At 48.9% G+C, this 26935-nt stretch overlaps 2 protein-coding genes across 4 annotated transcripts; one reads left to right on the forward strand and one right to left on the reverse strand.

Moving 5' to 3' along the window:
* Nucleotides 1-558: 558 nt before the first annotated feature.
* Nucleotides 559-11619, reverse strand: CUNH10orf95 (chromosome unknown C10orf95 homolog). Of its 2 annotated transcripts, none has more exons than XM_042018490.1 (2): nt 11389-11619; nt 559-2146 (listed from the first exon to the last, which is right to left on the reverse strand). In XM_042018490.1, exon 2 carries the CDS (start codon nt 2080-2082, stop codon nt 1408-1410), a length of 675 nt encoding a protein of 224 aa, XP_041874424.1. In that variant the 5' UTR covers nt 2083-2146; nt 11389-11619; the 3' UTR covers nt 559-1407. The 2 variants fall into 2 exon arrangements, with proteins under 2 accessions (XP_041874424.1, XP_041874422.1); XM_042018488.1 differs by lacking the exon at nt 11389-11619 and adding an exon at nt 9425-9664.
* Nucleotides 11620-12976: 1357 nt separating this feature from the next.
* MFSD13A (major facilitator superfamily domain containing 13A) lies at nt 12977-26494 on the forward strand. Of its 2 annotated transcripts, none has more exons than XM_042019208.1 (9): nt 12977-13053; nt 18916-19184; nt 19636-19715; nt 20527-20976; nt 21788-21905; nt 22876-22972; nt 23703-23874; nt 24389-24582; nt 24784-26494. In XM_042019208.1, exons 2-9 carry the CDS (start codon nt 19020-19022, stop codon nt 25035-25037), a joined length of 1530 nt encoding a protein of 509 aa, XP_041875142.1. In that variant the 5' UTR covers nt 12977-13053; nt 18916-19019; the 3' UTR covers nt 25038-26494. The 2 variants fall into 2 exon arrangements, with proteins under 2 accessions (XP_041875142.1, XP_041875141.1); XM_042019207.1 differs by lacking the exon at nt 12977-13053 and adding an exon at nt 18622-18645.
* The last annotated feature ends 441 nt before the right edge of the window (nt 26495-26935 follow it).

The following is a 26935-nucleotide window of genomic DNA, read 5'->3' on the forward strand; positions in this document are numbered from 1 at the left end:
GTTTCTACAGTAGTTTTTCTGGTTCAGCCCTCTTGCAGCTTTGTCTGGCAGCAGAGTTAACACATTTCCAAGAAGCTAGCTGGGGAAGGGGATATGCAGACAGTTGCCGAGACACTTCAGCAATTGGTTAAACAAAACCTGTTGCACTAAGTTTAAAAAAAAAAAAAAAGTAAAGAAAATCCACTTTATAGCAATTCAGAACAACCAAGAACCTCCAAGTTCACCCTTGCAGTCTCTCCTTTGCTATGCAGATAGGGAACATCCCATTCCCTCCCATGTGGGAGGTCAGGGGGAGACTAGGAGGCTACAGGGGGACAGAGAAGGTCCAGTATTTCTCCTGTATGCTCATAAAGTCCCTCCTGATCCCCAGAGAATCTGACAGAAAAAACTAGGGCAGGGCAGGCTACTGCCAAGCAACCATGGCTGGGCATGAACCATGGCAGAAGCTATCCCTAACTTCACAAAAAGATGCTAGATCTGATCGCAAGTTATTCACAGGAGAGACTGATGTTAGGTAGTTAAGAATCAGAAATGTAACCATTTGCATTTGGGTTTTTTTTATTGTTTATAGTAATTAAAAAGGTACAGAAGTTTGCAAGTAAGTCAGACCCAGCCCCTCACAGCCCTCCAGGCTTCCAACACAACCACCAAGCTATGGAAGTGCCACGGTTCACACAACTTCAGTAACCTCATTGGAGAGCCAGCACCTGCAGCCAGAGCCAAGTTAGACCCAGAGCAAGGCCTCAACAGCAGTTTCAACAAGGACATGTGGCCAGGAGCACTGAGCACCGTGTCATCAAGGGTAAGAGGATGGGGACACCAGGATCTTTTGCCAGAGTGTAGGGAAGTGCTGCATACAGGCCTCACATGGTGATTAAGCACAATGATATGGTCATAAACAGCAGTGACAAGACATGCAGACAATTGCTCTGTAGAGTGTTCAAGAACCCCTGTGTCCTCTGGGATGTGCACTGCCCTCAGCATAGAGGAAATTCAGCTTTTATCTCTCCAGAAAGGGAAGCAGCTTAGAGGCCCTTCCCCTGGACAAGGCAGGAAGAGGCCCATCTTCTCTGATCAAGGGCTGCTGTTTGGAGATCCCCCACCAGGCTGTGACCAATCAACCAAACCAGTGGAAATCAAATATTCATTTCAAAACCAGGACCAGTGAGCTGATCCAACAGTCAGGTGTCATTGGTTTCTTCACAGGATGGGCTTGTGCATCAAAAAGGGTAAATCTGCCATAAGATTGTGAAGGATGGGGAGCAGTTAAAAAAAAAAAAAAAAAAAAAAAATCAACATGAGTGGTGGCATCCATTGCTTGTGTTTCTTGCCAACTACACCAAAACCAGCTGCCAGCTGGCTCCCATGAGGGTACTGCAGCATCTGTCCATTGGCTGTCTGACTACCTCAATGTCTCAGTTTCTTTTTCTTCTTACGGTTCCGGTCTTCACTGCTGTCATCTGCCTCGCTGGCACTGGGGGTCACAGCCCGCTCGATGACCTTTTTTCCCACTGCATATTCCTGGTCTTCTATCTTGGGGTCTCCCTTGACCAAGAACTCTCCTTTCCGATAAGATATGGAAACATTGGTCCGGGGGTAAGTGCCATAAACCCTCCGGAGATCATCCTTCACAAATTCTGGGAGGTCTTTCCTTGGGCCAAACACCTTTCCAAGCTTCCCCCATTGAAGCTCCCCTCTCATTGTGAAGCCTTCTGGCCACGTGTCTCGATACTGATCTGACCTCTGGTAGGCAGCATAGGGATGGTAGTTTGCATAGGGATTGTAGAGAGGGATAGGGACCATGGGAGGGAAGTGCCAGGCATGGTATGGATGGACATAGGGATTGGAGGCACTATAGAGGTGATGATACTCCACCTGACCTCCCACATAGTGAGGGTAGCTGTTACGGTCCACCACAAAGGTGATAGGGCGACTGTAGAAGTTGTGCATGTGGATGGGAGGGAACATCACAGAGCTGGACACGTCCTCTGGTCTCCCAGGCCGCAGCGGTGGGTAGGCATAGGCAGAAGGTGGGATCGTGGCTGGGTAATACTCCCGTGGCACAAAGCTGGACTGGTACATTGTACCGGAGCCTGGGGTTTTACACAGGAGACACTTCTCTGGAGCAGTTGCTGAGTCTCAAAAGCTGTGAGGACAGGAGGGGAAGAGAAACAATTTACATTGGTTATATACATTCCAGGCTGAATAAGGAAATTCACTTAGCACTGGAAACATAGCAACTAATTAACAATTAATACAAGGAACTCCCCACAGATTGCAGGAGCAGTAACCTATCAAGAACAAGTAGAGCCACATTGCCAGTGACTGCCTGTTAGCTGCTCTGCAAGACATCATTTAAGCCACATATCTTGGAGTTGCAAAGATGAGAACAAGCTAACAAAGACCACTGAGGGCAGAAAAGTCAGCCTCATATCCTCATGACTTGAGTCTGCAGTGCTGGGAGGCAGCAAGACACTGCAAGAAGCTGGAGGCCCTTGAGCAGGCATGAAAATGGGGAAGGCAGGCACAAGGGAAAGAAACACAGCAAGCAGGCAAAGAAAGGAAAGAGGCAACAGCCCAACCCTGCTGCAGTCATGTCAACTGCTGTCCTGCCCAGACAAGGAAATCTTAAGCAAGAGAAAAAGATATTCAACTGTCCTTAACTCTCTCCCCATCCTCCCAAAGCCCTGCTTTTACTCTGATAAGCAAACAAAAGCTACACCTACTGTTTATTCCTAGAGCAAAATCCAGGCACATCTACACTTTCTCTGACAAGTTCTCATGTATAGGTTTCTCTTTCTGGTCTCACTAGTTACCATTCATGTTTAAGTGTGCATTTACCTTGAGCAGCTCTGACCTACAGCTGAATTTGCTCCTAGCCTGCCCTTGGCAGATATCCAAACACCCTCCAGGGCATTAAGCAATGTCCTCCCATGACTCATTATCCTCTCCCCTAGGGCAGGAAAGGAAGCTGTATATAGCGTAGGGTTGTTTTTTTAAAAAAAAAAAAAGTTTGCTATCAGAGACAGGACAAGACCATGCACAGAACTAAAGGCAGCAAATTGGATGGCTTTTTTTTTTTTTTTTTCCTGTGGAGTTCAGGTCCTGTGGGCTCCTTTTGCTTCAGCCTTAACTAGAGTTGCCTCTCCCACAGAGGAGAGATGCAAGCTCAGCTGTCCCCTAAGAGGTGCTTGACACAAGCAATGCTGGGTACTGCAAAATGGAGGTTTTACTTCTTAACCAGCACAAGTTGCTCCTGTTCCTAGAGGTTCATAAAGCACACTAGCTCAAGCCTGCTTTTGCCATGGGTTGAAGGCTAGAAGCCTTCACGCCACAAAGGGAACAGCAGAATAGCACTAGAGTATTCAGTCAAGACCAGGCAGCACCCTTAAACAAGACTTGCAGCCTTGGAGACAAAGCCCATCAAAACCATCACCCCCTCAGATAGGAGGAAGTGAAACAAAGTTCACAACCTACTTGCCTAACTTGCTCAGAACCACCACAAAAATCCAAAGCGGTGTTGTGTGTCAATGGCAGCATGAGGTGGGCACGTGGAATAAATGGTCTCCTCTTGAAAACCAGTCTCAGTACCTCTTTAAATAGCTCATCCATGCATCTCTATTGAGACCCACGCTTCTCTGAAGTGCTTGTATTTCAGAGCAAGTGGTCTGCACAGAGAGTACACAGCTATTGCATCCATCATATGGAACCAAGCAAGCCCAGCTTACACCCCCTCCTGCTGGGTCAGTATGCTGCTCCATGCCAGTTTAGGACAACCCTGAAGAAGCTGTTCACATCTAGTTGATGACCAGCTCTTGCTCAAAACCTGTTTTGGCTGCAGCATCATTGCTCCCAGGTCTTCCTGGCAGCTGCAAGGAGTAGGACTGACAGGCCATCTAAATACCGGGGGTTTATCACAAGGCAGCCTGAGCACAGCTACTTATTACTTTGATTTTACACTGAAGAAAGATAGGGAGAACAAGCTGGTGGCTCAGCCAGGCAGGATGACCCACAAGAGGAAGCAAACTGAAGAGATAAGAAGGGGGACCAAGATGAGGATTAAGTGGGGCTAGAAGCACTTCAGGGCAGCATTGTCACATGCCCCACCACAGAAGCAAAGGCATTTTCCTGGGAGCAGATCACCTGGGAGGAGGGTGTTGACAGCCCACACAGTGTATACAAGACTTCACAGCCCCAGAGGAAGTTTGCAAACCCGTCAGGGCAAGCCTTGACTGGGTGGCCTCTGCCAGGCTCCACTGCTGGCTGGCACTGCCCTGTCCCTGCCTGCTCCCGAGCACAGAGCTCTCCCCATGCCCCAGAGCTCTCCGACTACCCAGACACAGCCTTACCTGCACGGGCACAAGGCACAGAGCCCCAGCTCCTGGCTTGCAGGGCCCAGCACTGCTCTGAATGCTCAGGTGTGTTGCAACAAGGTTTTGGTATGCAAGAAGCACAATGCTCCTGCCCTGCCGAGCTGCACCCTGGTGCTCCCAGGGACTGACAATGCAGTTTACCCCACCATTACACAACTGCCTGTTGTTCATATTGAACTTCAGGCTGCTTCAGCCTCCAGAAACAGGATTTTGGAGACCACAGCTGAAGCAAAGCCCTGCTAGACTCCACAAGGCTGAGCTACAGCATGACAAACCCATGTATACAGGAGAAGAGGGCTTTGAGAACACCAGTACCTGCTTGCCTGATCCTGTCCCACGCTCACCAGAAAGAGCAGACACTGCTTCAGGGAAAACAGGGTTTGGCCAGAAGGTGATCATTTGTCAGGCTATCTGATGACTGGAAGGCATCAAAAGCCAGATATTTGAGAAAACCAGCTCCAAACACCAACATCAAGTGGTACCACTTGAGGAAGGAGTCCAATCCCCAGTTTCTTCTCCCCTTCCTCTTCTCAAGGAGACTGTATAGCACCTTCCAGTACCTAAAGGGGGTTTCCAAGAAGGCTGGCAAGGGACTTTTCACAAGGGGAAGTGGTGATAGGACAAGGGGGAATGCTTTTAAGCTGATGGAGAATGAATTCATATTGAATATTAGAAATCAAAATTCTTTACTATGAGAGTGGTGAGGCACTGGAGCAGGCTGCCCAGAGAAGCTGTGGATGCCCCATCCCTGGAAGCATTCCAGGTGAGGCTGGATGGGGCTCTGAGAATCCTGGCCTAGTGGAAGGTGCCCCTGCCCATGGCAGAGGAGTTGGAACTGGATAATCTTTAAGTACCTTCCAACTCAAACCATACTATGATTCACCTGCTTCTACCTCTCTTGTTTCTCCAGTACCAGCAGCCAGAGGCTGGCCTGGTCTTGGAAGTAAATATCTGACAGCCTCCAACTCTTCAAGAAGAACTACAGGACCAGAAAGGGAGAGGGGACCCTAACTGATCTGTCTCTTCAGACTACCATCCTCCTTTGCCCCACTTTCAAGCACTGTTATACCTTGGGGAAAAAAAAAAAATTTAAAAATCACCCATCTGTTGCCCAGCACTTGAATGTCCTGAACAGGAAAGGGCAAAACAGTCCTTAAAGCATGAGTTGAGCTCTGCTAAATGCCTGCCTGGTCCTGAGAGCCACTGACATCCATCAATACATGCCAGGTATTGGTGGCACAGATGGAAAGCCTGGATGGGCAGGCAGTAGGCTGTGCCTGGGAGCCAAGCCTCCCCCAAGCCAGGGCACTGGGAACAGTGGTTGGCAGCAGGGAGAAACAAGGGACCAACGCAGTAAGAAAGGCCATAGCAAGAGACAAGGCAGCCCCTCCTTTTAAGCCTTTCCAGCAGTTTTGACCTTGCTGGAAAAGAGTTGAAATCCCACTTGGCTGGAGCTGAATGAGACACCAGGCAAAATAAAAAGGAGAGAAAACTCCAAAGATGGTCACAGACAACTAACCTAAGATCATCATCTCTGCTTGGCAAGAACATGAGCCTGCAGACTATTCCCAGGGTTTCCAGAGCTGACTCCAGCAATTCCTTCACCCACTGCCCCAGTCATCTGGCCAGGCCTTTCCCTCCTCAAACATCTTGGTGCAGGTCAAGGGGACTGACACCCCAGCTCCCAGAAAAGACCTGCCAAGCAAAGTGTGCTTCACACCAGCTGCCCTACACAGTTGCTATGGAGCAACCAAGCAATGTTTGCAATACAAAACCAGAGAGGACATTTGATAGAGAAGCTTTTGTTTCACCCCTCTCTACTCAGTTACTACAGGTGATGAATCCACCACTAGTTAATACAGAAATGCCCAAGGCTGGTAGGGCTTTCCTAGTATCTAAAGCAGCAGAAGTTACCAGCTAAAAATGCAGAAGACCATAGCTTTTCTGGACATCACAGGGCAGTAGAACTTTACTATCACCTAGGCTAGCTTTGAATTTGGTGAGCTTTCTTTTTAGGTATTTGTGAAACACAAGAGACCACTGTGAGCTACAGAAAACAAAGGAAAGTGTAAATATTCAACTCCATGCCAGACTGCACATTCTGTAGGAGAGAGATTAAAGTGAGCCTGACTACCATGGGCACTACCAGCATACAGGTGTGCCACATGTGAAACTTCATACAGGTATCTCACATGTCTGGAGAGGCTGGTTTCACCAAGCCTTCTGTCCAGCTGAAGCAGGGTCCCCAGGTCAGGCTGGAAGTTTGAATGGGTTTAGATACTTCCTCAGAGAACATACTGCAAGCCAACTGTAGAGACACTGGGCCCACAGGAGAGGACATGGCCATCTAATTTACTGTAACTCTCAGCTGAAACTATTCTTGTCTCATTCCATAGCCCTGTGATCAGCTCACAAATGAAGATCCTATTAAGTTACCCTTTCCTTTCCACTGTTTCAGCACTCAGGCTTTCAGACTATTCTTTCTAGCTTTTTTCCTGACCTCTTCCTCTCCCCACCCTGCAAAAAACCACAGATCTCCTGCTATTGCTCTGTAACAACTCTCAAGGGTACAGGGATGAATACTGCAAAAGCACCGATTTCCCCCAGTGAAGATGAAGTAATGAGTTATTTCCAGTTAGTCTCCCCATTTTGAGCAGAGTCTGCAATTTTTTTGCCACCTGACAAAGCTTTGGCAAAGATTTTTTTTTTTTTTAAACCCCAAAACTTCAAGGACTGCTTAAAGTGAGATGTTAAAACTGAATGTTTTTATTCAGCCAAGGTTTGTCTTCCATAGCTCTGGTGTCAGTCCCACACACTTATCCTGGTAGCTGGAGATAGTGTGTGGGAGAAGATCATGACAAAGCAGTTTCATATTTTTCCTAGTCACTTCCATCCCTTTATTACCAGTATAAGGTCATGCTTGGTTTGACATTTTTCAGTAAAACTCATCCAGGAGAAGACTCCCAAGTACTTCTTGAGGAGGTGGGAGAGCAGTACAAAAAGCCACACAACACCATGCAATAACTTTGATCCTCCACCACCAATACTGATCCTTAGGACAGAGGCACTTGGCTGCCTTCCTAAATGGGATGCTTTCTCTCAGCCAGATATGCCTGGCAGCAACACAGGAATTCAAGGAAAATGTAATAGCCCATTAAAAGCTGGGCCTTTTCAGGCCTTAATTTTTATCTAGAAGATCAGATTCCCATGCCAGTGCTGCTTAATAATGGAAAAACTTGAATTTTGAACACACACCCACTCACCCTACAAAGATAAAATAGCACCACATTTTGCTACACTCTCCAAGAGAAAAACAAACCCATACTGCCCCAGCAAATTACTCCAGGAAGTGTTAAATACTTGCACAAGGGGTTACTGCATCATGCCTAGTTCAAGGTGCCAGCAGACAGTAGTGATTAACAGCAATACAAATCGATGCTGTAGAGAACAGGCCTCCCCACACCACTAACCCAGTCTGAGGAACTCCCCAAGCAGTGCTGGGGCTGACCCTGTTTCCCCTCACACCACAGGAGGGACCTTTCTATCAGGAATTACTTCACTGCCCAAATTCTTACAGCAGCCCAAACCAACTGGAAAGATATCACAAGCACAGCTGATACAAGAGCCCCATGAACAATCCCTTCAGCTCAGCCAAGGGGGAGAATTTAACTTCTGAAGCCAGAAGACACCAGTCTCAGCCTGCTGTTACTAGTACAACATGAAGAAAAGAGCTCCAGCTGGCACTGGTAACTGTGGAAACAGCAGCTAATGCATATTCCAGTCAGTCACCCCTTGTAGAGGCCCTTTGAAGAGGGAGTAGATCCGTTTCAGCTATTCAAAGCAACATTCCCAGAAAGCACTGAAGTCTAGTGTGGGTCTGGCATTTGTTTCGGAGGTCTGTGCAAAGCCCAGACTCCGTATGAAATCAAAACACCAGGAAAAGGCCAAGTCATTGCAGAGCAAGTCTTTACTTGACAGCAGTTATGTGGAAAGCACCCCCCCTGCATAACTCTGGTCAAATAGCAGTCAAAATGCAACTCGCTGGTGACAGAGAAGTTTGGAGTAGCCTCTCCTCCCACTCTGACTGCAGCTGCTGGGCAACACAGCAGCTCTGGAGCAGCTGTGCCACCAAGAATAGAACATGATGAGTGTTAGCACAGGGTGCCTGCATCAGCAGGCAAGGCTCTAGAAAACACCCCTGCCTGCTGCCAAGGTCATCCTGACACTGTCACCTCTTCAGCCTCTCCCTGAGTATGTGTCTGCTGCACCAGACTATACATTTTGGACATACTCCACAGTTTCTCTTTTTCTGACATGTTCCCCTTTCATCTTAGCCTAACTTCTGTGTTATTAAAGCTCCCACCACCACTATTCTCATCTTCCCAGTAACCTCTGCAGGCACCATTTGCATCAGATGTCTTCCTCACCTGAGGTTCAGATCTGTGTCCCATGTGTCAGTATCCCAGTCACCATGTTTCTTCCTCATTTAAACCCTTTCCCAGACACAGCTCTGTATCTAGACATTGTTTTTTTAGTTGAGCATATTTTAATATGTACTTCATAGTGTTCAGTCCTAGTGATCCCCTCCATGTTAAAAAACAGCCTGCACAGACCTGCTCCTCCTCTCACTCAAGAATTCATCTGATAGCCATCATCTCCATCCACATATCCTCCTCTTCAAAAAAAAAAAAAAGATCTCAGTATCAGTTAGCTCAAGCTTCCAAATTAGGAGGTCCTGGTTGAGCCCCCAGCTGTGACTTCTGCCCAGCTGTTTCCCTTCGTATTGCAGTGTTGAGAGAACAGACTCAGGACACTAACTTATATCAAGCACACCAATAAGTCAACTAAATGACCAATAACATCATTAATGCACCAGTAGCATCTCATGGTTATTTATATCACTTTGCACACAGCTATGAAGCTACTAATCAAGTCTTATGAACCACACATGATGCTATTGAGTCACCCTTCCCTCCCACACCACTTAGCACTAGGATGCACATCTACCCCACTTGCTCTGCCCTCCCACAACAAGTCTTTCCAACATAGACCTGATGTAGAGTCCAGCAGGTGGTTCAAGGAGCATCACTTCAGCATTCTTGCAGGCTTGGGTCTTCAGGCTTCACTATCATCCATGGACACCTGCACTCCCTCAGTCAGCTGATCTCAAATTTATCTCATTTTATTCATTATTCTCTTATTTCAGGAGCCTCTTTTTCTGCCACATTCATGCTTCTCTTACCCCAGTCTCCTCCCAAACAGCCAATCCACCTGAATTATTTCTTCCTCAGTTTTGCCACATCCATAACTAAGCCTGACACTTCCGATATCATTACCTTGGCAATCTCAGCTTCATGTGGTATTACTGATATGGTGCAGGTGGCCTTGAAAGGTTTTACCCTGCAAGAGCTGCTTCAGACACTCCATAATTATCTGGTTCCTCCTTGTTATATATTGTTTACTTTATACGCTCCAAGACAAATCATTCAAGTCCAGCTTTAATTCCCATGCCCAGCTCTAGTTACCTACCAGCACTTTCTTATCTTAGACAGTTTGCATAGCAGAGCAACATGTTTTGTACTTCTACAGCATCCCACTCTCTCAGCTGCTTAATTACACATCTTTGTCCTTGAAGTGCTCTTGGGAGAGTCTCCTGATACCCTACAAAGGACTTAATGGATCACACAGCCTAGTTCTCCAGAGGGAGTTTGTGCCTACAGTGGGTTTCTTCTGTTAACACACACCAGTGTCACAGAAAACTATTTGCATTTTAACTATTTGTTCTTTAAATACACTTAGATCCCATTCCCACATATCCTACATCAAGGATGGATATGCAGAAGTACAGAAGGCATAATCTTATGCACTTGCACTAAGTCTTCTCAGGGGATCAACACCCTAAACAGTAGGAAAGGGCAGAAAAGATTATCCAGTCCTTGGGGTTGTATTACATACAACATATCCCTTTAGCATATAAGGGGGTTTTCTGTCACAACAGCAACACACACTGCATTTCTAGTGCAAGTTCAAACATCTGAGCTAGAATTACCCATGGGAATACTGCTCTGATTGCATCCCCAAGGCAGACAGCTGCAGCATCTGCTGATCTACAACTTTGCTATAGCTTAAAAAAAATTCCAACTACCTTCTGTCACAGTCTTTAGACAATACAGAACATAGCTCACAAAGAGCATTATTGATTTTTTGAAATGGGAGTCAAAAGAAAATCTTGTGTTTCCAGGAATACAATCACTCGAAGGCTTTTCTGCATCATTTTTTCCAAACTAAAGTGTTTAAAGCCTCTCATCATACAATGATAACAATTTACATTAGTATCTTTCACAAGTAGGTGGTGCTAGGAATGCTACAGAGTAGAGCACTAGCATGAATCAATACTCCAACCAAGTTACGCTGCTGTACAGGGACTTGCATACACATAATCAAACAGCAGATATGTTAGGGTGAAAGGAGCACCACCTCCAGAGGGATCTGTGTTTTTTGAAAAGCCAGGTAAAGTGCAGAACACCTCAGTTGTACACTGCTCTGCTACTACAAACATTTAAGCTAGTACATAACTGCAGAAACATTGCAAAACAGCCCAGTCTATAAGTGCAGAACACAGAGAGACATTTGCTTGGCATATGTGTACTCACATAGTGAGAAAAGAACTAAGATAATACCTTCACTTAACTAAGGAACAGGAGGATGCACAACCTGATCTTAAGAAGGCAGGTTACTTTCTACAGGATCTTCACTGAAGTGCCTTAATAACACACATAGAGCAAGGAGATGCCCCAAGATGCTACATCACGCCTTGTGGAAGTTTTTCCTCTGGTAACCAGGGCTGCAAAACCTGCCTGAACATGCCCTTGTACCTAAAGGCAGCAACAGGAAGCTCATTCCTTCAGTAATTACATTACATGCTCAGACAGGGAACAGGGATACAGGACACAAATAAAGAAACAGCTAAACTCAGCACATAAAACCAGCATGGAAAAACCTCAAAAGCACTCACCTAAACTTCAGGTTTTTTCCTCAAGTCAGCAAAACTTAAAGAACTGCAGCCTTTAGAATAACAGACTAACAGAAAAGAGCTCCCCATTAAATTCTGTAGAAATAAACCTTCCTGTTCTCTCTTAGTTTTATTTCCTCTCCCAAACCTTTCAGTCACACTCAGCTATAACTAAGCTGGTATTTGTACTCATGGCTCATCCAGGTTGTAATTAAGTAGGAAGCCATATCAGTGACTCCCATCAGCACTACTTTATTGTAAGCACCTGCACTGCGGTGGGCCTTTACAGACAGAAATCTCCACAGGGGTTTTAAATGGGTGACTCCAGCTGCAAGGTCAGCTCATCATCACCCAGCACAACAGCAGCATCGACGCAACTCCTTGGGCATGCTTAGGGATTCCATGGCCTTAGAGGTCTTTTCCAAACTAAATTATTCTTTGATTGGTATCCTATGCCTTGTTCTGCTGCACGTGATCTCAATAGCTGAGGCTAAATACCTACAAATCACTCTTTAATTACAAACCATGTTGATTACAATTAGTTGCCTGGCTTCTAGGAATTTATAAAAATGACCTGCTTCAGAAGCTACCAGTAAGTCTAATGTGCAAAAACATTGGAAAGTAATAGGGTGCCGTAATATCTCTCTGTACATGGCAATTGGCTTTTGCCTCAATTTTTCGTGGTGAAATTTCCCCTGGTGAAATTTGAGAACGGCGGAATGGGAGCAACTGTTGCAGTGAGAGATGGAAGGTGATCCATATGCTGAACACAGGAGCTGCTTCTTTGAGAGAAAGGCCCACGGAGAGATCTTAAATGGTAATGGACAATGATAGTCCGTAGTTTCTGAAGTACACAGGATGAATGGAAATTATTCGTGGGAGAGAAATGTAAGTAGTTGATTAGTAAGACCACAGCCAGGATATTTGCTGGATTACTGCCCCACCTGCCCAAGCAGCCATGTATATTTTTTTGTTTCCACTGTGTCATTGTGCAGCTTGGCTCACGCTCCTTGGAGAAGAGGAGGCTCAGGGGGGACGTCACCGCTCTTGACAGCCCCTGACAGCAGGCTGTGATGGTGGGGGCAGGTCTTTTCTGCGTGCCTGCGGTGAGAGGGACATAAGAAATGGCCTCAAGCTGGGACAGTGGAGATTCAGATTAAATATGAGAAAATTTTTGTTTCACTGTTCGAGTTATCAGGCATTGGAATTGGTTGCCCGGCTGGTGGAGTTGCCATCCCTGGGGGTTTTCAAGTGGATCTGGCACTGGGTGATATGGTTTAGTGGCTTGGGGGTAACAGTGGTGGCGCTGGGCTGGCGCGTGGACTGGATGAACTTGAAGATCTTGTCCACCATCGCCGATTCCTGGATGATTCCACGATTCCCCTGACTCTAAGCGCTTGCGTCCCCCGCCCGGCTGCGTTTCCATGGCGACGGGCGGACGGACCATAGAGAAGGCGCCGTCCCCCGGCCAGAGAGGCTCCTGCGGGTGGGGGCGGGGCTATGCAAATAAGGGACCCGGGTGCCCTCACGCGCGATGGCTGCCGGGAGGTGCCGGCGGCTTCACTTGCCAGGACGCAAAATGGCCGCGGGGCGGGGCTGGGGGGGTGCGCATGCGCGACTGTGCCGTGCGACCGCGGAGCGGCGGGGGAGCGCCGGTACCGGACGCAGGTAGGAGGCGCCGAGCGTCTCTCCCGCCTTATCGCTGGCCCCGGTTTGTCTCCCTGCCTGTAGTGTGGTGGGGCGGGGGCCCCCTCTCCGCTCAGTAATAAGGTGGTTCGGGTACGGTGGGAGAGACACTACCCCCTAGTGGGCCGCCTTTGCAGGGTGGGGGGTTCCCCCTTCCCTGCAGTGGTAGAGCCCTGGCGGGTACTTCCCTTCATTATCGTGGGCGATCCTACTTTGGGCTGGGGGGTGACTTCGCACTCTGGTGTCAGTGCCCGTGGGCAGGGGGCTTAGCCCTGGTAGCCGGTCGGGGTTTGGCTCCTGGCAGGGAGAGGCGGCTCTGGCATTGCCCTCTTCTCCTGGAGTGTGCAGCGGGTCTCTGGTGTCCCTGTTACACCTTCCCCTCACCTGGCAGGCTTCAACCACTGCCGTGGAGCCTGCGGGAGAGCCCGCCAGGGAAGGGTGGCAGTGCCTCTGGAGAACCCGCTAGGGAAGGATGGCACTGGCCCTGCCCGGCCACCCCTTCCTCTACCGGGGCTGCCAGGCCTCCCTGTAGCGTGGAGGGCCCTTGTGCATGGGGCACAGGGGATGGCAGCGCTACTTGGGCACGTCCAAAGTCACGGTGTCCCCATCTCCAGCCTGACTCTGCACGCATTGCCTGGCTCCCTGTGCTCCTGTCCTGCACGTGGGACGTCAGCGGCTGCAGTTGGTGACCCAGTGCTGTGCTTTCCAGCCATAAACGCCCCAGAGATCCCTGGTGGCCTCGGCAGCTGGGCTTCTTCCAGCCCTTCAGTCAGTGGCGTGTGGCCTCGTGGCGGCGGCTGGGGCCCTGCGGGGGGACGGTGGCTTTGGGATGTTTGTACGGGTGAAGAGACTCCGTGTCCCCGGGAAGATGTGTGGCAGAAACTCCTGGTGGCTGCACTTGCCAGAGTGGTAAAAGTTGCTTCTCACCTGGTGCTTCCTGTTAAGTCCTAATAAAGAACAGGCAGTATCTGTGCAGTAATCTCAGCTCCTTTGAACCAACTCCTGGGGGTTGTATTCAATGATGATTTCATATTTACTTCTAGATTTGTAATTTGAGGCCAGAGTTACCTGGCAATGGTTCCCATCCTAGTGCTGTGAGGTCCTCTACAGGATTAGCGCTTATATTGACAGCAAATAATGGAGAACAATTTTTTAAATACATCTAACACTCCTCCTTTACACTGTAAAACATTGAGTTGTTTAGACACGGGACATCACGTGTTGTTAAGATAAAAGCCTCACCAAGTTCCAAGGCTATGAGATCTGCCCAGTTATCTCTATTGACAAGCCTTGTTTTCTTGTTAGGGAATGACATCTGATTGAACAAGATTGCTCAGCTGGAGTACAGCTCCATGGAAGCTACCAGCTGGTTCAAGGTGTTAATTGTCTGTGTGGCAGTTGTTTGCATGTATGAACTCAGCAGGAGTGATGGAAGCACTCGATGGAAGCACATGACTGCTTTTAATAAGAAGGGTATTACTTTACCTCATAGTACACGGTCATCGGTGATTGTTGAATTGGTAAACAGTACTGGGAAACACCCTCATAGCCTCTTGCAGTCGTGTTTCTGTGCCTGATCCAGGTGGTTTCAAAGGTTTCATTGCTTCACCCTTCAGATACCAGGCTGCTGGGAGCCTGCTGTTGGGGTGTTTGTTCATGTTTCACACAGGACTCTGTTTAGTGTTCCCTCCAGAGTCCTTGTTACTAAGTGGATTATCCAAGGGTGTTAGGATTTTAGAAGAAGTATGGAGTGGAGAAACTGAGAGCTTTGGATCTATATTCACCTCTGAAACGGTGCACAAGATCAAAGTTTAGTCAGAGGAGGCTAAATTTTGTGGAGTGTGTATCTAGGAAGGAGCTTTCCTGGGATAGAAATAGGATTTTGACAGGGATTTTTTTAAGTGGGGGCTCTTTTGATTTCATTCATTCAAATACCTCTGTGGAGGGATTTCTCATTTTACTGACAGAGTTCTCCCAAAATCCAAGTAGCTTCATGAGCTGAGGACCCTCTGAGATGCCTTGTGTTGTGGAGCTGTCCTGGGGTACCATGCGTGGGAGGGAAGGAGTGTGCAGAACCTGGTCTGTGCTCCCAAAATGGGCTCATCACTGATGGATAAGCCTGACCAGACGAAGACATCCATGGCTGTCACTTGCAGGGTCTGGGAGGAATTGATGTGCCCAGCACCAGGCATTTTGCTGGGACAGGTCACAGGACATCAGCTCTTTCACAGGTGCCGCTCCAGCCCAGCTTCCCTGTGAATGGGGCTAGACTGCCAGCAGCCCGGTCCTGTCTGGCTGTGACAAATGTCTGTAAATAGGGTTTTCTCTCAGGTGGTTTTTCCAGCTGCTGGGTGGACTTTTTGTGTGGCAGTTGCAGAGATACAGAGCTGGTGTATTTGGCCCTCTGTTAGTAACCCCCTCAAAACCCAGAATATGCAGCAGAGGCGGTGTAGTGGCAGCTCAAGCAAGCATAGACATATCCTGAATTATTATTTGGGATATTCCAGCCTGCATTACCCACACAGGGGAGAATGAATACAAGAGTCATCCTGATACTGTGGTCAGGTCTGCAGATGGCTGTTTCAGGTTGCTGAGTAGCAATTTCAGCACATAAAAATCATCTGGCCCTGCTTAACAGGCTGGCTTGAGCCAAGATTCGCATGTATGGCTCTGCTGCTGGCTCAGTACAAGTGGCTTCAGCTGTGGAAGGCTGGAGCTCAGCCTTGTTGTAAGGCCAAAGCATTGCTGAATCACCATGGGACACGAGGACTCGTGAATCCAGCTGTGAGCTGGCTAGGAAGTTAGAGCAGATGTGTGAGCCCCAAGCTGTGGTGTGTTCCAGACACAGCTGTATGCCAGCACTCTCAAACAAAAGCAGTGCTTTCCTGGTAGCCAGTGTTCCAACATCCTCCTCAGGAAGATAAGATCTGTGGACGTCACTGGCAGGAGCCAGATGTCAAATGCAGAGGAGGAAGTTTCTCAAATAAAGACTCATTGCTTTCTAATTTATGAGCTTGTTGCTTTATGACTGTGTTAGAAGTTCAGCGTCAATGAATGATAGCTATTCCCTCCTGCAGCTCCTTTTCCCATTACTTCTTACAGCCTCATGTTGAAAAGTTCTGACATACTCCATGAGTAATTCTCCATCCTAAGGAAAAGGTTATGAAAATACCACTGTGGCAAGCTTAAATAACACAGTGCTTTGGGTGTAGAAGTAAAATCTGCTTTTTACAGAGAACTGTGATTTGTTTCTTCTTAACTGCACATTTGCAGATGGGGAGGGAAAAATATCTATCAAATGACCTAATGGCTGTACTAGCAAAAGTGACATCACTTGCAAATATCAGCTGGCTGGAGGGGTTGCACATCTGTGAGGGAGTGATGAGGGGGCAGAAGGAAAGAAAGTGGAACTTTACTCTCTTTGAACAGCGCTGTAGCATATATATGACAAAATGAGGTGTCTCTGGAAAGCTCAACAGCTGTGGTTTGTGCGACATGTGCTCAGTGAAGCACTCTTTGATGGGGACAGTGTGAAGTGCAGCACTAACACCAAGGCTTGAGCGGGCTCTGCTTTCAAACAGGTTTTGGATAGCAAAGGCGAGCCCAGGATAAGAATCACGCTAGTGGATCACATTGTTGGTCTGTCTCTCCCCACATCCTGCCCCACGGTGGCAGCAGGAGATGCTGTTTAGGGGAAGAGTATGTGAGCCTGGGCACCATCTGTGGCCTTTCCACTTGTCCACCCCCAGCCTGCACAGCTGGCTTGGGGCTGCTGGGGCGGATTTCCCCGCCTTGTTTCCTTTAGTAGCTGTTTGTGTACAGCTGTTTTCCATGAATTTGTCTAATCCTTTGAACCTGCTGCCCAGCTCACTAATATCCTTTGGCAGCAAATGTCAGGTGTTTACTACCTGTCAGGTAAAGAAATATTTTCGTGTGCTTTAAACTGATTTCCTGCTAGTTACAGTGAATGTTCCCAGTTCTTGTGTCCCCAACAGTTCCATGAGGGGGCCCAGCACTGTAATGTCTTCATCTGCTCTTCAATCAGTCCTCCACAGAAGGCTCTTGGTGAGAGACAGAGAACTTACCTGTGGGACAGTTGGCTTAACTCTCCCTTCTTCTTAACCTTTGTCTTTACATATCATGATTCCTTTCCAATTCTTGACCATACAAAATGAAGTTTCCCCTTGAGGCTTGTCTGTCTTTAATTACATCTATAAAGGTTCATTGTCAGGCTGAATTCCCTTCTAAGCAGTGTCTTCCTTTTATCTGGCCATGGGTTTTGGCCTGGCAGGGATGCGGAATGGTGTCTGAGCTCCACAAGGGCTCTGCAGTTGGATCCAGTTGAGGTCTAGTGCTTTGGCTGAGAGTGGAGCCGAGATACATTTTCAATCTAGTGATATAATTGATTGGAACAAGTGCTGTTCCTGCTCCTTCGGAGCTAGTTATGAGGAATTCCTTGGCCTAGGCAGAACAGATGGTTATTTTTGCTTTTCTAATCTCGCCTAGAAGTGGTCAGACTCATGGCTTCGGGGAAATGCTGAACCGGACTGGCGTTTCATCAGGTTTCATACCCAGACGTTTATTCTTCTGCTTGATTTTCTGCTTAGACTTGCTGCAGCTGGTGTTGCAAGCCCAAGAGGCTGGTGTGGTGCGTTGGTTCCTATTTCTTATGTGTTCAGTCTTATCCCACCTTGCAAGCCCCCACGATGTGTCTGAGTTGAGTGAATGCAGACCCTGGAGGGCTGAAGCAGGAGTGACACACAGCCCCTTATCTTGCTTTTGAGAGCACCAGGATAACAACCTTGTTGTCACCCTTCGTGTGTGTGTGCTGTGAAAAGGGCTTCTTATGATGGCATGGGCTGGAGGAGCTGACTTGTACTGATTTAAGAAACCCTTGTGTCTCACATAAGTGCCTTGTGGTTTTGTGCCTTTGGTCTGTAGCAACTTAGTGTGAGAGAGGGCTCAGCCTGAAAAGCACAAGAGAACATTTCTGGCCCCACCCCCTGGCCATGAGCTCCAGTCAGTGCAGGTGTGGGGAATCCTCCTCTCACATTCAGCCCCTTGTGAACATACAGCGTCTTGTTCTGGTCTGAGGCTGCTGTGTCCATGTGTTTTATTTCTGTGTATATTGCTGTCCAGCCAAAGCATCTTTATTTCAGACTATGGTCCTAAGATTTAGGCCACTCCAAGACAAGCTGGACAGCTGCTAAGGCACTTATGGTCACTTTTATTGCATGGCGGCAGCATGCCTGCTGCAGTCGTGTTCTGGTTGTGTCTCTTCATGCCACAAAGCAGCAGCACTGCTCGCCATAAATAACTCCTGTCTGAGCCAGCCCAGGTGCAGTCAGCTGTGACTGCTTGGGGAAAGCGGTGTGCACGTGTGAGGTTACATCACAGCTGTTGTCATTTTTATTTGGGTAAAAATTTACATTAGTACCTAAAAATACCAGTGACTAGGTGTGTTTTCTGAAGCCTGCTTTTGTTTGCAGCTATCTAGCTTGATTCCTCCTGTGACCTTGCCTTTAAAGAGCTGGATTAATTGTCTACTTGCTGGATAACAAAGAACATTACAGGGTAAAGGACAGGGCAGGCTGCTCAGGAGGAGACAGTCATACCCCCAGGAGCCCACAGCCTGGCTTCAGCTTAATGAAACAGCTTTAGTGCAGCAGACAGCTTCTAGTCTCTTAAATCCCCTCCAATCCACTTTGGAACAGCTCCTCAAAGCAATATGAATTCTGATTTCTGCAGACAAAGATTTACCAATGAACTTGATTCAACTTCTACTTCATTTAAGAAAATTAACCTGGTTTTGTTTTATTTTATTTATTTTTTTCTCTCCTGCAGGAGCAACAATGGATTGGCCCCAGCAAAGATGTAGTAGGTGTTGGGAGAAGACATCTCACCTGAAATGGAGGTGATCAAAGGAGCTGAATACTGACTGCACCAAAATGGGGCTGCGACTGCTGGCTTGTGTTTTCCATTTGCCCACTGCAGTGATCTACGGGTCTCTGTCGCTCTTTGTTTCCATTTTGCACAACGTGTTCCTCCTGTACTATGTGGACACCTTCGTCTCTGTTTACAAGATTGATAAACTGTCCTTTTGGATAGGAGAGGTTAGTTTTTTTCCATAGGCTTCTGTGCTCTTAAGTAGGAAACTCTGAAACCAAGATTGCTCCTTGCTAGAAATATGAAAACTGTTAGTTATAACAGCAGTGTTCCCTTTTGGAGAGGGAGCAAGGGAGCCTTCCACGTGCTAACTTAGGCTTTTCAGTTTTTCCCACTTACATAAAAATAGAACAAGCAGGGATAGAAAATGCAGAGAGTTCTTAAGACTGCCTTTCCTCTGGGGACGTTGGGGTGTTTCACAGGCAGTGAAAACCAGTGGCTTCACTGCCAGTGGCTTCACTGCCCCAAACAGGGGCATCCTACAATGGTGATGTGGCAGGGAAGGTGTGCTGGGACAGTTCCTGCTGGTGGCTCAGTGTGCCAGCTCAGCACTTCTTGCTTTGGTGACAGAACTGAGCTGTCCTGTGGTTTGTTTCACTATCCTGTTTTCTTTCCCAGACAGTGTTTCTGATCTGGAACAGCCTCAATGACCCTCTGTTTGGCTGGCTGAGTGACCGAGTGTTCCTTAGCACGCAGCAGTAAGTGAAGTTCTCTTTCACAAGAGTCTGGGAAGTTGTTTAGTCTCTGGGGAAGATGATGTCAAATTGGCACCTTTAAAATGATGGCATGGGAATGATTTATTGGGCATGGAACTCTTAAATACCTCCTTTTCGTGGCATCTTTGAAGCTCAGTGCTCATGAATGTTGTTTCAGTACTTGACTGTACAGAGAAAGTCACACACCTATTGGGTGGATCTGACCCTAACCTTTAACAGTCATGAGTGGTGCAGAACCTAAAATGTGGGCATCTAAAATCTTGAGTCCCTGATGTATGAGCAAGCCTCTTAATGGGGTGTTAGAGAGTATCTGTACATGGTTTGGGAGGCACAAGGGGGGAAAGTATAGTTATTTCCACATGGAATGCCTCATATCAGTTGTTCCCAAACTCTCTAGGATGGGAGCTGAGGCAAGACAGCTCTGTATTGTTGGCCATTAGCATTTCTCATGTATTTACGTCAACATTTTAATGAAAATTGTGGCGTGGCTTCCTGCAACTAGTAAAAACTCATGAAAATCATTTACATTGTGCAAAGTGCAGACAGTATAGCATTGTCAGGGAGAGAAATGCTCTGGAGAAAAAAAAAAATCTCTTTTCTTTTGGCCTTCTTAAACCCATATTTTCAGTATATTCACCATTAGGTGAGAAGGTACCTGATGGGGGTGGTTGTTACTTGAGCAAAAGCTGTATTTGTGTGTATGCCACTTACATGACTTCCTTGGAGAGGAGGAATATGTGATCATGCAGGATTTTGTCCAGGTACCTAAATTTTTTTTCTTCTTCTGTTGCAGGGCAGGAGCAGAGATTTCCTCTCCTGAAGTAGTTCTGAAGAGGCTCAGAGCACTAAGCCACAATGGCCCCCTCTTTGCCATTTCTTTCCTGGCTTTCTGGGTTGCCTGGGCTCATCCTGGTTTGCAGTTCCTCCTTTGCCTTTGCATGTACGACAGCTTTCTCACCATGGTCGACCTCCATCACAATGCCTTGCTTGCAGACCTGGCTGTTTCAGCAAAAGACAGGACTAGCCTCAACTTCTACTGCTCCCTCTTCAGTGCCATAAGCTCCCTGTCTGTCTTCATGTCCTATGCAGTGTGGAACAAGGAGGACTTCTTTTCCTTTCGCATATTTTGCGTCCTGCTGGCCCTCTGCTCCATTGCTGGTTTCACCCTGTCCACGCAGCTGCTCCGCCAGCGGTTTCAGGCTGATGGGAAGGCAAAATGGGACCAGGAATCAACCCTAAAAGAGTAAGGGTCACCAATTCTCAGCAGGGACAAAGGCCTGGCATAGATTCTTGTCTATTGATACAGTTTTCAGGATCAGCTGTCACACTGGCTCCTCTGAAAACAGAAGAAAACTGTCTTGTGTCACCCCTAGTCCAAACTGGAGGCAGAGGCCTGACCCCCTGTATGGCCATCCAGTGTTTGGAACATTAAATGAGTTCATGTCTAGAGCACCCAGTGAGGCCTGTGAGTGGTAAAATGTCAGAACCAGCTTATGAAAGCATTCCTGCTTGAGCGTGAGACCACATTACTGCCCATGCCCTACAGAGTTGGACAAGTGAATGTCTCACCCTGTTATTCACTTCAGCTGCCTGATAGTGGCTGAGCTGTTGGTAGGCCACACCAAGCTGATTTTCCCTGTTCAGCTCCTTCCTTGGGCTGCCTCACTTGTCATCTCTTGTTATAAGCTGCCAGCATTATGCTGCAGTAGCAGCAGATCCTGATGAGATCTGCCAGGTGAGCTGACTGCAGGGACCTGGAAGAGGAACATATGTGTAGTGGAATGGCTAATAAGATGAGAATGCATTTATGGACAGAAATGTGAATTTTGTGTTAAGACAGATGTTCTTTGTTGCAACACGTGTTGCCTGTGCTTCTTACTAGCATTAAGCAATCACTGTTGTAGACTCCACTGTTTTGATTGGTCCAGGAAGACAAAAGGTTGGGATGGGAGCTGAGGAGAGACAGCTCTGCATCTACACGGGGAGAGCTGGGGACTCTGTCCTGCTTGCTGTGAGGGATTTATGGTTGCTTTTTATCCCTCCTTTTTCTTTAGGCTGTACATTGAGAAACGTTCCGTCCCCCAGGAGAAGAGGATCACCCTGGCAGAGTATCTCCAGCAGCTCTCCCGGCATCGCAACTTCCTCTGGTTTGTCTGCATGAATCTCATCCAGGTAGGCACAGAAGTGACACACTGCAATTCAGAGGGTGAGCGCTGGCTCTGGCTGTTTGAGATGGTGATTCAGCAGTATGTGAGTTCCCCAGGAAGGGCAAAGATGTTTCCAGCACCCACTTGCTCTTGGAGCCTCCTGCACATGCTGGCTGATTCAGCAGCTGGTAGCCACTCTCCCTGCTTGTGACCAAGGATATTTCCTGAGCAAGCTGTGGGATGCTTCTTCCTCTCTCTGCAGCGTAGGCTGGGTTATGGGGGCTGACTGAGCTCTGTGCAGCCCATATGGGGTGCAGAAGCCCAGGGCTTGGCTCACAGAAGGGATGAGTTCAGGAGTGCTGTTTGCTGGCATGGCTATCAGCACAGTCTCCTTTCCCTTTCCGTTTTCCTGAGGCTCACGTCACTCTTCTCACTGTCCAGCTGGATCCACCTCCCAACTGGCTTTTACCATTTCTGTTCTTCATCCTCTTCAGTGATTACTACCAAATGCCAGCAGCCTGCCCAGCTTTGTGTGCTGGAATCATGGCTCCCTGGGGATCCCTCAGTTCCCCTCAGGCAGGCTCTTGATGCTGGTCTGCATCTTTGTGTTCAAGCCTCGCTGCCTTACCAATGTCTACCTGCCAGCTGCCTCCTCCCTTCTGCCATGCCACTGTCTCCCCCAAAGCCTCGTGGTCACTGCTGTCATCTGCTGGCCCTGTCTGTCCCAGAAGCACTGTGTTGTACAGCTGGGCAGTGGGGCTGACCCCGGGCACGCAGTGGGCATGGCTGATGGCATTGCAGCTTTCCAATCTCAGCCAGCAGTGTCAGAAATGCCACAGCCAAGGTCTTGCTCTGCTGAAGTACTCCAGGCCCATCCTGCATGATTCCCTGGCATGGGGCTCCTAGGACAACAGCGCCCAGAGGGCTGTTAGCTTTTTCTGTTCTTTCTCACTGCTGTTCCTGCTGACCAGCTCGTCTGCATGCTGCCTTCACAGGTTTTTCACTGCCATTTTAACAGCAACTTCTTCCCTCTGTTCCTGGAGCACCTGCTGTCAGACCAGATCTCTGTCTCTACTGGATCCTTCCTGCTCGGTGAGTCTCAGGTGGGACTGGGGGGAGCAGGTGAGTTAGGTAAGACCTGGCCTGAGTCTGGGTTTGCTCTTCCCAAACTCCATCTGGGTAGAGGTGCGCTCACATGCAGGACTCTGGGCTGTGAAATTCACACATGCACGCACCCCACATGCTTCCCTGGGACCTCTGAGTTTTCCTCCCTGGCCACAGAACTAACTTGGAGGCTTTTCTAGTAAGGACAAGCCTGGTGTGCTGGACACCAGACTCCAGAGAGGTATTGCTCTGAGCACTAGAGACTGCAGATAGTGTTCCCAGGATGCAGCAGAGAACACAGCCCTGAATTTTATCCCTTCTGCAGCATGTGGACCATTTCCAAGATGCCACAGATATGTGGGCATTGGTCCTAGAGTTACCCTGGGAGGGTTCTGTGCAGGCCAGGTCCGGTCAGGCAGTCCTATCCCTCTTATTTCTGCTCCAGAGCTGAGTCAAAGCCTCTGCATGACACTGGGCAAGTCTTTTCCTCCTTCCTGTCCATGAGGTTGATGGAAGAAGGTCTCCCTCTGTAGGAAAGTGTGTGCTGTGCCACAAAGCCATGGAATAAATCTGCTGCAGCCTTCTGTATGTGCAGGGGAGCTACTCTGTATTGTTCTGCTGGCAGTAGCCAACTTTGCTGTCTTTCTCAGTGTCGTGTCTGGGGGCATGGTGGAAACTGAAACTCCATCTAGCTGTTTGTGCCTCTCTCTCTGCTCAGGTGTTTCCTACATTGCCCCCCATCTCAACAACCTCTACTTCCTGTCGCTCTGCCGCCGCTGTGGGGTTTACGCTGTGGTGCGAGGACTCTTCTTCCTGAAGCTGGCTCTGAGTGTTGTCATGCTCCTGGCAGGACCTGATCAGGTGTATCTGCTCTGCATCTTCATTGCCAGGTAGGCAAGCAGTGGTCACTTCCCCTGCCCTCTGCCTCCTGGGAAGCAAAATGAGTTGTCCGTGTTTTAAGGAGAGGAGTGGAAGGCAGGGAACAGGGGACAGGGTCCCTGCAGAATTCACAGGCTGTCCCACTGCAGAGCAAGGAAGGCAGTGATACTCAGGAGGTCATAGACCAGCAGGGCTGCTGGCAGCCTGCAGCTGCCTTTGCCAGCTGCTTAGTGCTCATCTCCTCCTCTGCAGCCCTCGGTGTGTGCTGCAGCTGCCTGTGAGCCACAGGCCCAGTGTGTCCTGTCCCCAAGCCTGTCTGTGTGACAGGTCAGGACTGATCCGAGGTGTCACTGCAGGGTACAAAGGCTGATTGATAGTGGCGTTCCTCTCCTGTAACCAGGGTTTCTGAAATTCTTATTTCAAGTGTGGGGAAACCTTTCTCACCCTTGCCATTTTTTCTGATCTGTCACGTTTTCCTGTCATTTCTTGGTACCCCTATTCAGTACTTTGCCTGTTGTTCTGCAGCAACCGCGTGTTCACAGAAGGGACCTGTAAGTTACTCAACCTGGTGGTCACTGACTTGGTGGATGAGGATCTAGTCCTGAACCGTAGGAAGCAGGCAGCCTCAGCCCTGCTCTTTGGGATGGTGGCTCTGGTCACCAAGCCAGGCCAGACCTTTGCCCCTCTGATCGGCACCTGGCTGCTTTGTGCGTACACAGGTAAGGATGCTCCTGGGGAAAGCAGCAGAGCAGGACAGGGTAGACCTGTGAGTTCAGTGTCCTGTGCCCTGGGTGGGTGCAGAGGGCTCTTTAGTTGCTAACCTGTGCCCGGTCTCTGCCTCTCCACGGCCAGTCACTCAAAGAGAATGGGCAGAGGTCCATCTCGACTGTCCCCATTCTCACACTCTTCTCTGACACCAGGCTACGACATCTTCCAGCGCAACCCCCTAAACAACGTGGTGAGTGCCCAGCCAAAGCTGGAGTCTGCTGCGGCCTTGGAGCCAACTCTTCGCCAGGGCTGCTTTTACCTCCTCGTCTTCGTGCCCATCACGTGTGCGCTGCTGCAGCTCCTCAGCTGGTCACAGTTCAGCCTGCACGGGAAGCGGCTGCAGATGGTGAAGGCTCAGCGGCAGAGCCTGACACAAGGCCAAGCGCCAGATATCAAAACAATCTAAGGGTGCCTGAGCCCCCCAGGGTGCTGCTGGAGGGCAGGCAAAGGGCAGGGATGGTGGGCTGAGAGAGCCTGATGTTCACCATTCAGCTGTGAAATGCTGTGATGCCAGTGTTTACTCATTCCAGGTGGTGGTCACTGGGGAAGGCAGAGAAGTTCAGCATGTGAGGGGCCTGGGATAGATCACTTAATCTCAGGAGCAAGAACATTTTATTCCAGCCTGTCCCAGGGAGCAGAGAGCTGCTCATTCCAGCAAGTAGGTGCTGGGTTGCAGGTGCTAGAAACAGACACATCCCCAATGCACTTCTCTGCCCTGGCCATGGCTCTGGGGAGCCACAGCCTCTCTAGCTGAGCAGGAGGAAACTGCACAGGGAGTTCTTCCTTGCTAGAGCCTTGCAGCCTTGGGGAGTGGAGTGGGAGGCTCCTGAGGGACCAAGTGACCAAGGGAATGATTGCCAAACAGGATCAGGGATGAGAGGACCTTGAAGGCCTTTCCCAGTAACTGGTACAACCCTCCCACATACAGTGCTGTGGTTTTTGGACCAAATCCACTCTTAAGCATTTGTTGTTCCCAGAACAAGATCCTGCACAGCTAGGATGCTGAGTGTGCTGTTTTATGAGGTTCCCTCCTCTGTGGCCTTGTAGAGGGTGTTGTTGCTGGCCTGGGAAAGGTGGTGGGCTGAACTGAGTTCAGAGCCTTGAGCTGTATCATCCCATTGCATGCCATTGATCCCTCCTCTCCACAGCCCAGCTGTACCATGAGCTCCCTCCCATTCTGGGCAAAGTCAGGGAACCAACCCCTAATCCAGCTGCTGGAAGTGCCTCCCTGCCCAGGGCCATCCCAGGTGACCTGGTGAGGCAGCCTGCAGGAGAGCACAAGCCTGGAGGAGACACCAGGTGTTGCCTTTGTGCCTTCGATTCCTCTTTGGAGCCTGTCTGACACAGTACTGGGCAATCATGGGGTTGGGATTTCACCCTGGTGGCGAGGGGCAGACACCTCAGCTCCTCAGCACTTGAAACAGTGCCCAAGCCCTAAGCCAGGGAACAAGGAGAGCAGGTGCTTTGGTCTCCCTGGTTTCGACTGGGAGTCGAGGGACAGGTAATCACCAAAGGGGCCCCTGAGGCAAGGTGACTCCTCAATCCCTGTGATGTTTGGGGGCAGGCAGAAGGGATGTGCCAAAGCCTTCGCCTGCCTGCTGCAGGAGGGGGGCTTGGCAGGCAGCATTTGGAATTGCACTTTGAGGGATGTTCTTTGTTTAGTGCCAGGTTCCCTCTGGGGTCTCAGCCCACGAACCTACCATCTTGCCTCAGGACATGGCTGCCTTCTGTGTTGGACCAAGACATTCCTGCCATGAGGCTGCTGTGGTTCTTAATGGTTCAATCATAAGTTATTTGTGCAACTTCTAACCAAGTTTGAGAATGATTCTCCATTTCATAAATTAAAGATTATCTTTTTCTGAATTGCCTGATGATTTTCTTCTAGGCAGCAGTTCTAGCCTGGCTGGGTAGATGTGGTGCTGTGGCTGTGTGGAGACAAGGGGACATCTCCTTCCCTATAAAACTGCACTGGGGCTTGGCTGTTTCTGCAGGGGGCAGAGGGATCACCTGCCTTTGAGGGGAGGTGTCACTTACCCCTGCTCCTGTGGAATGCCCCAGAGTCTGTCCTGTTCCTACACCAGTGGCTGCTGCAGACAAGACAGGATAGTCGTAGGACTGGCCACTGTGCCATCTTCCCAGGGCCCACCCTGTGAGCCTGGCTTGACGCACTGCTCTCTCTGCAAACACCTGGGCTGGCACCAGCTCTTCTCACAACAGCAGTGGCATTATCCTTGCTCAGCCCAGGCTCCCCTGTCCCAGCCTTTCACCTGTCTGCAGCGACAGAAGTCTCAGGGATAATGCCTG

Source organism: Corvus kubaryi, unplaced genomic scaffold (genome assembly GCF_017639235.1).
Source record: "Corvus kubaryi isolate FWS band 111438036 unplaced genomic scaffold, C.kubaryi_AGA036_p1.0 138, whole genome shotgun sequence".
Taxonomy (NCBI): Eukaryota; Metazoa; Chordata; class Aves; order Passeriformes; family Corvidae; genus Corvus; species Corvus kubaryi.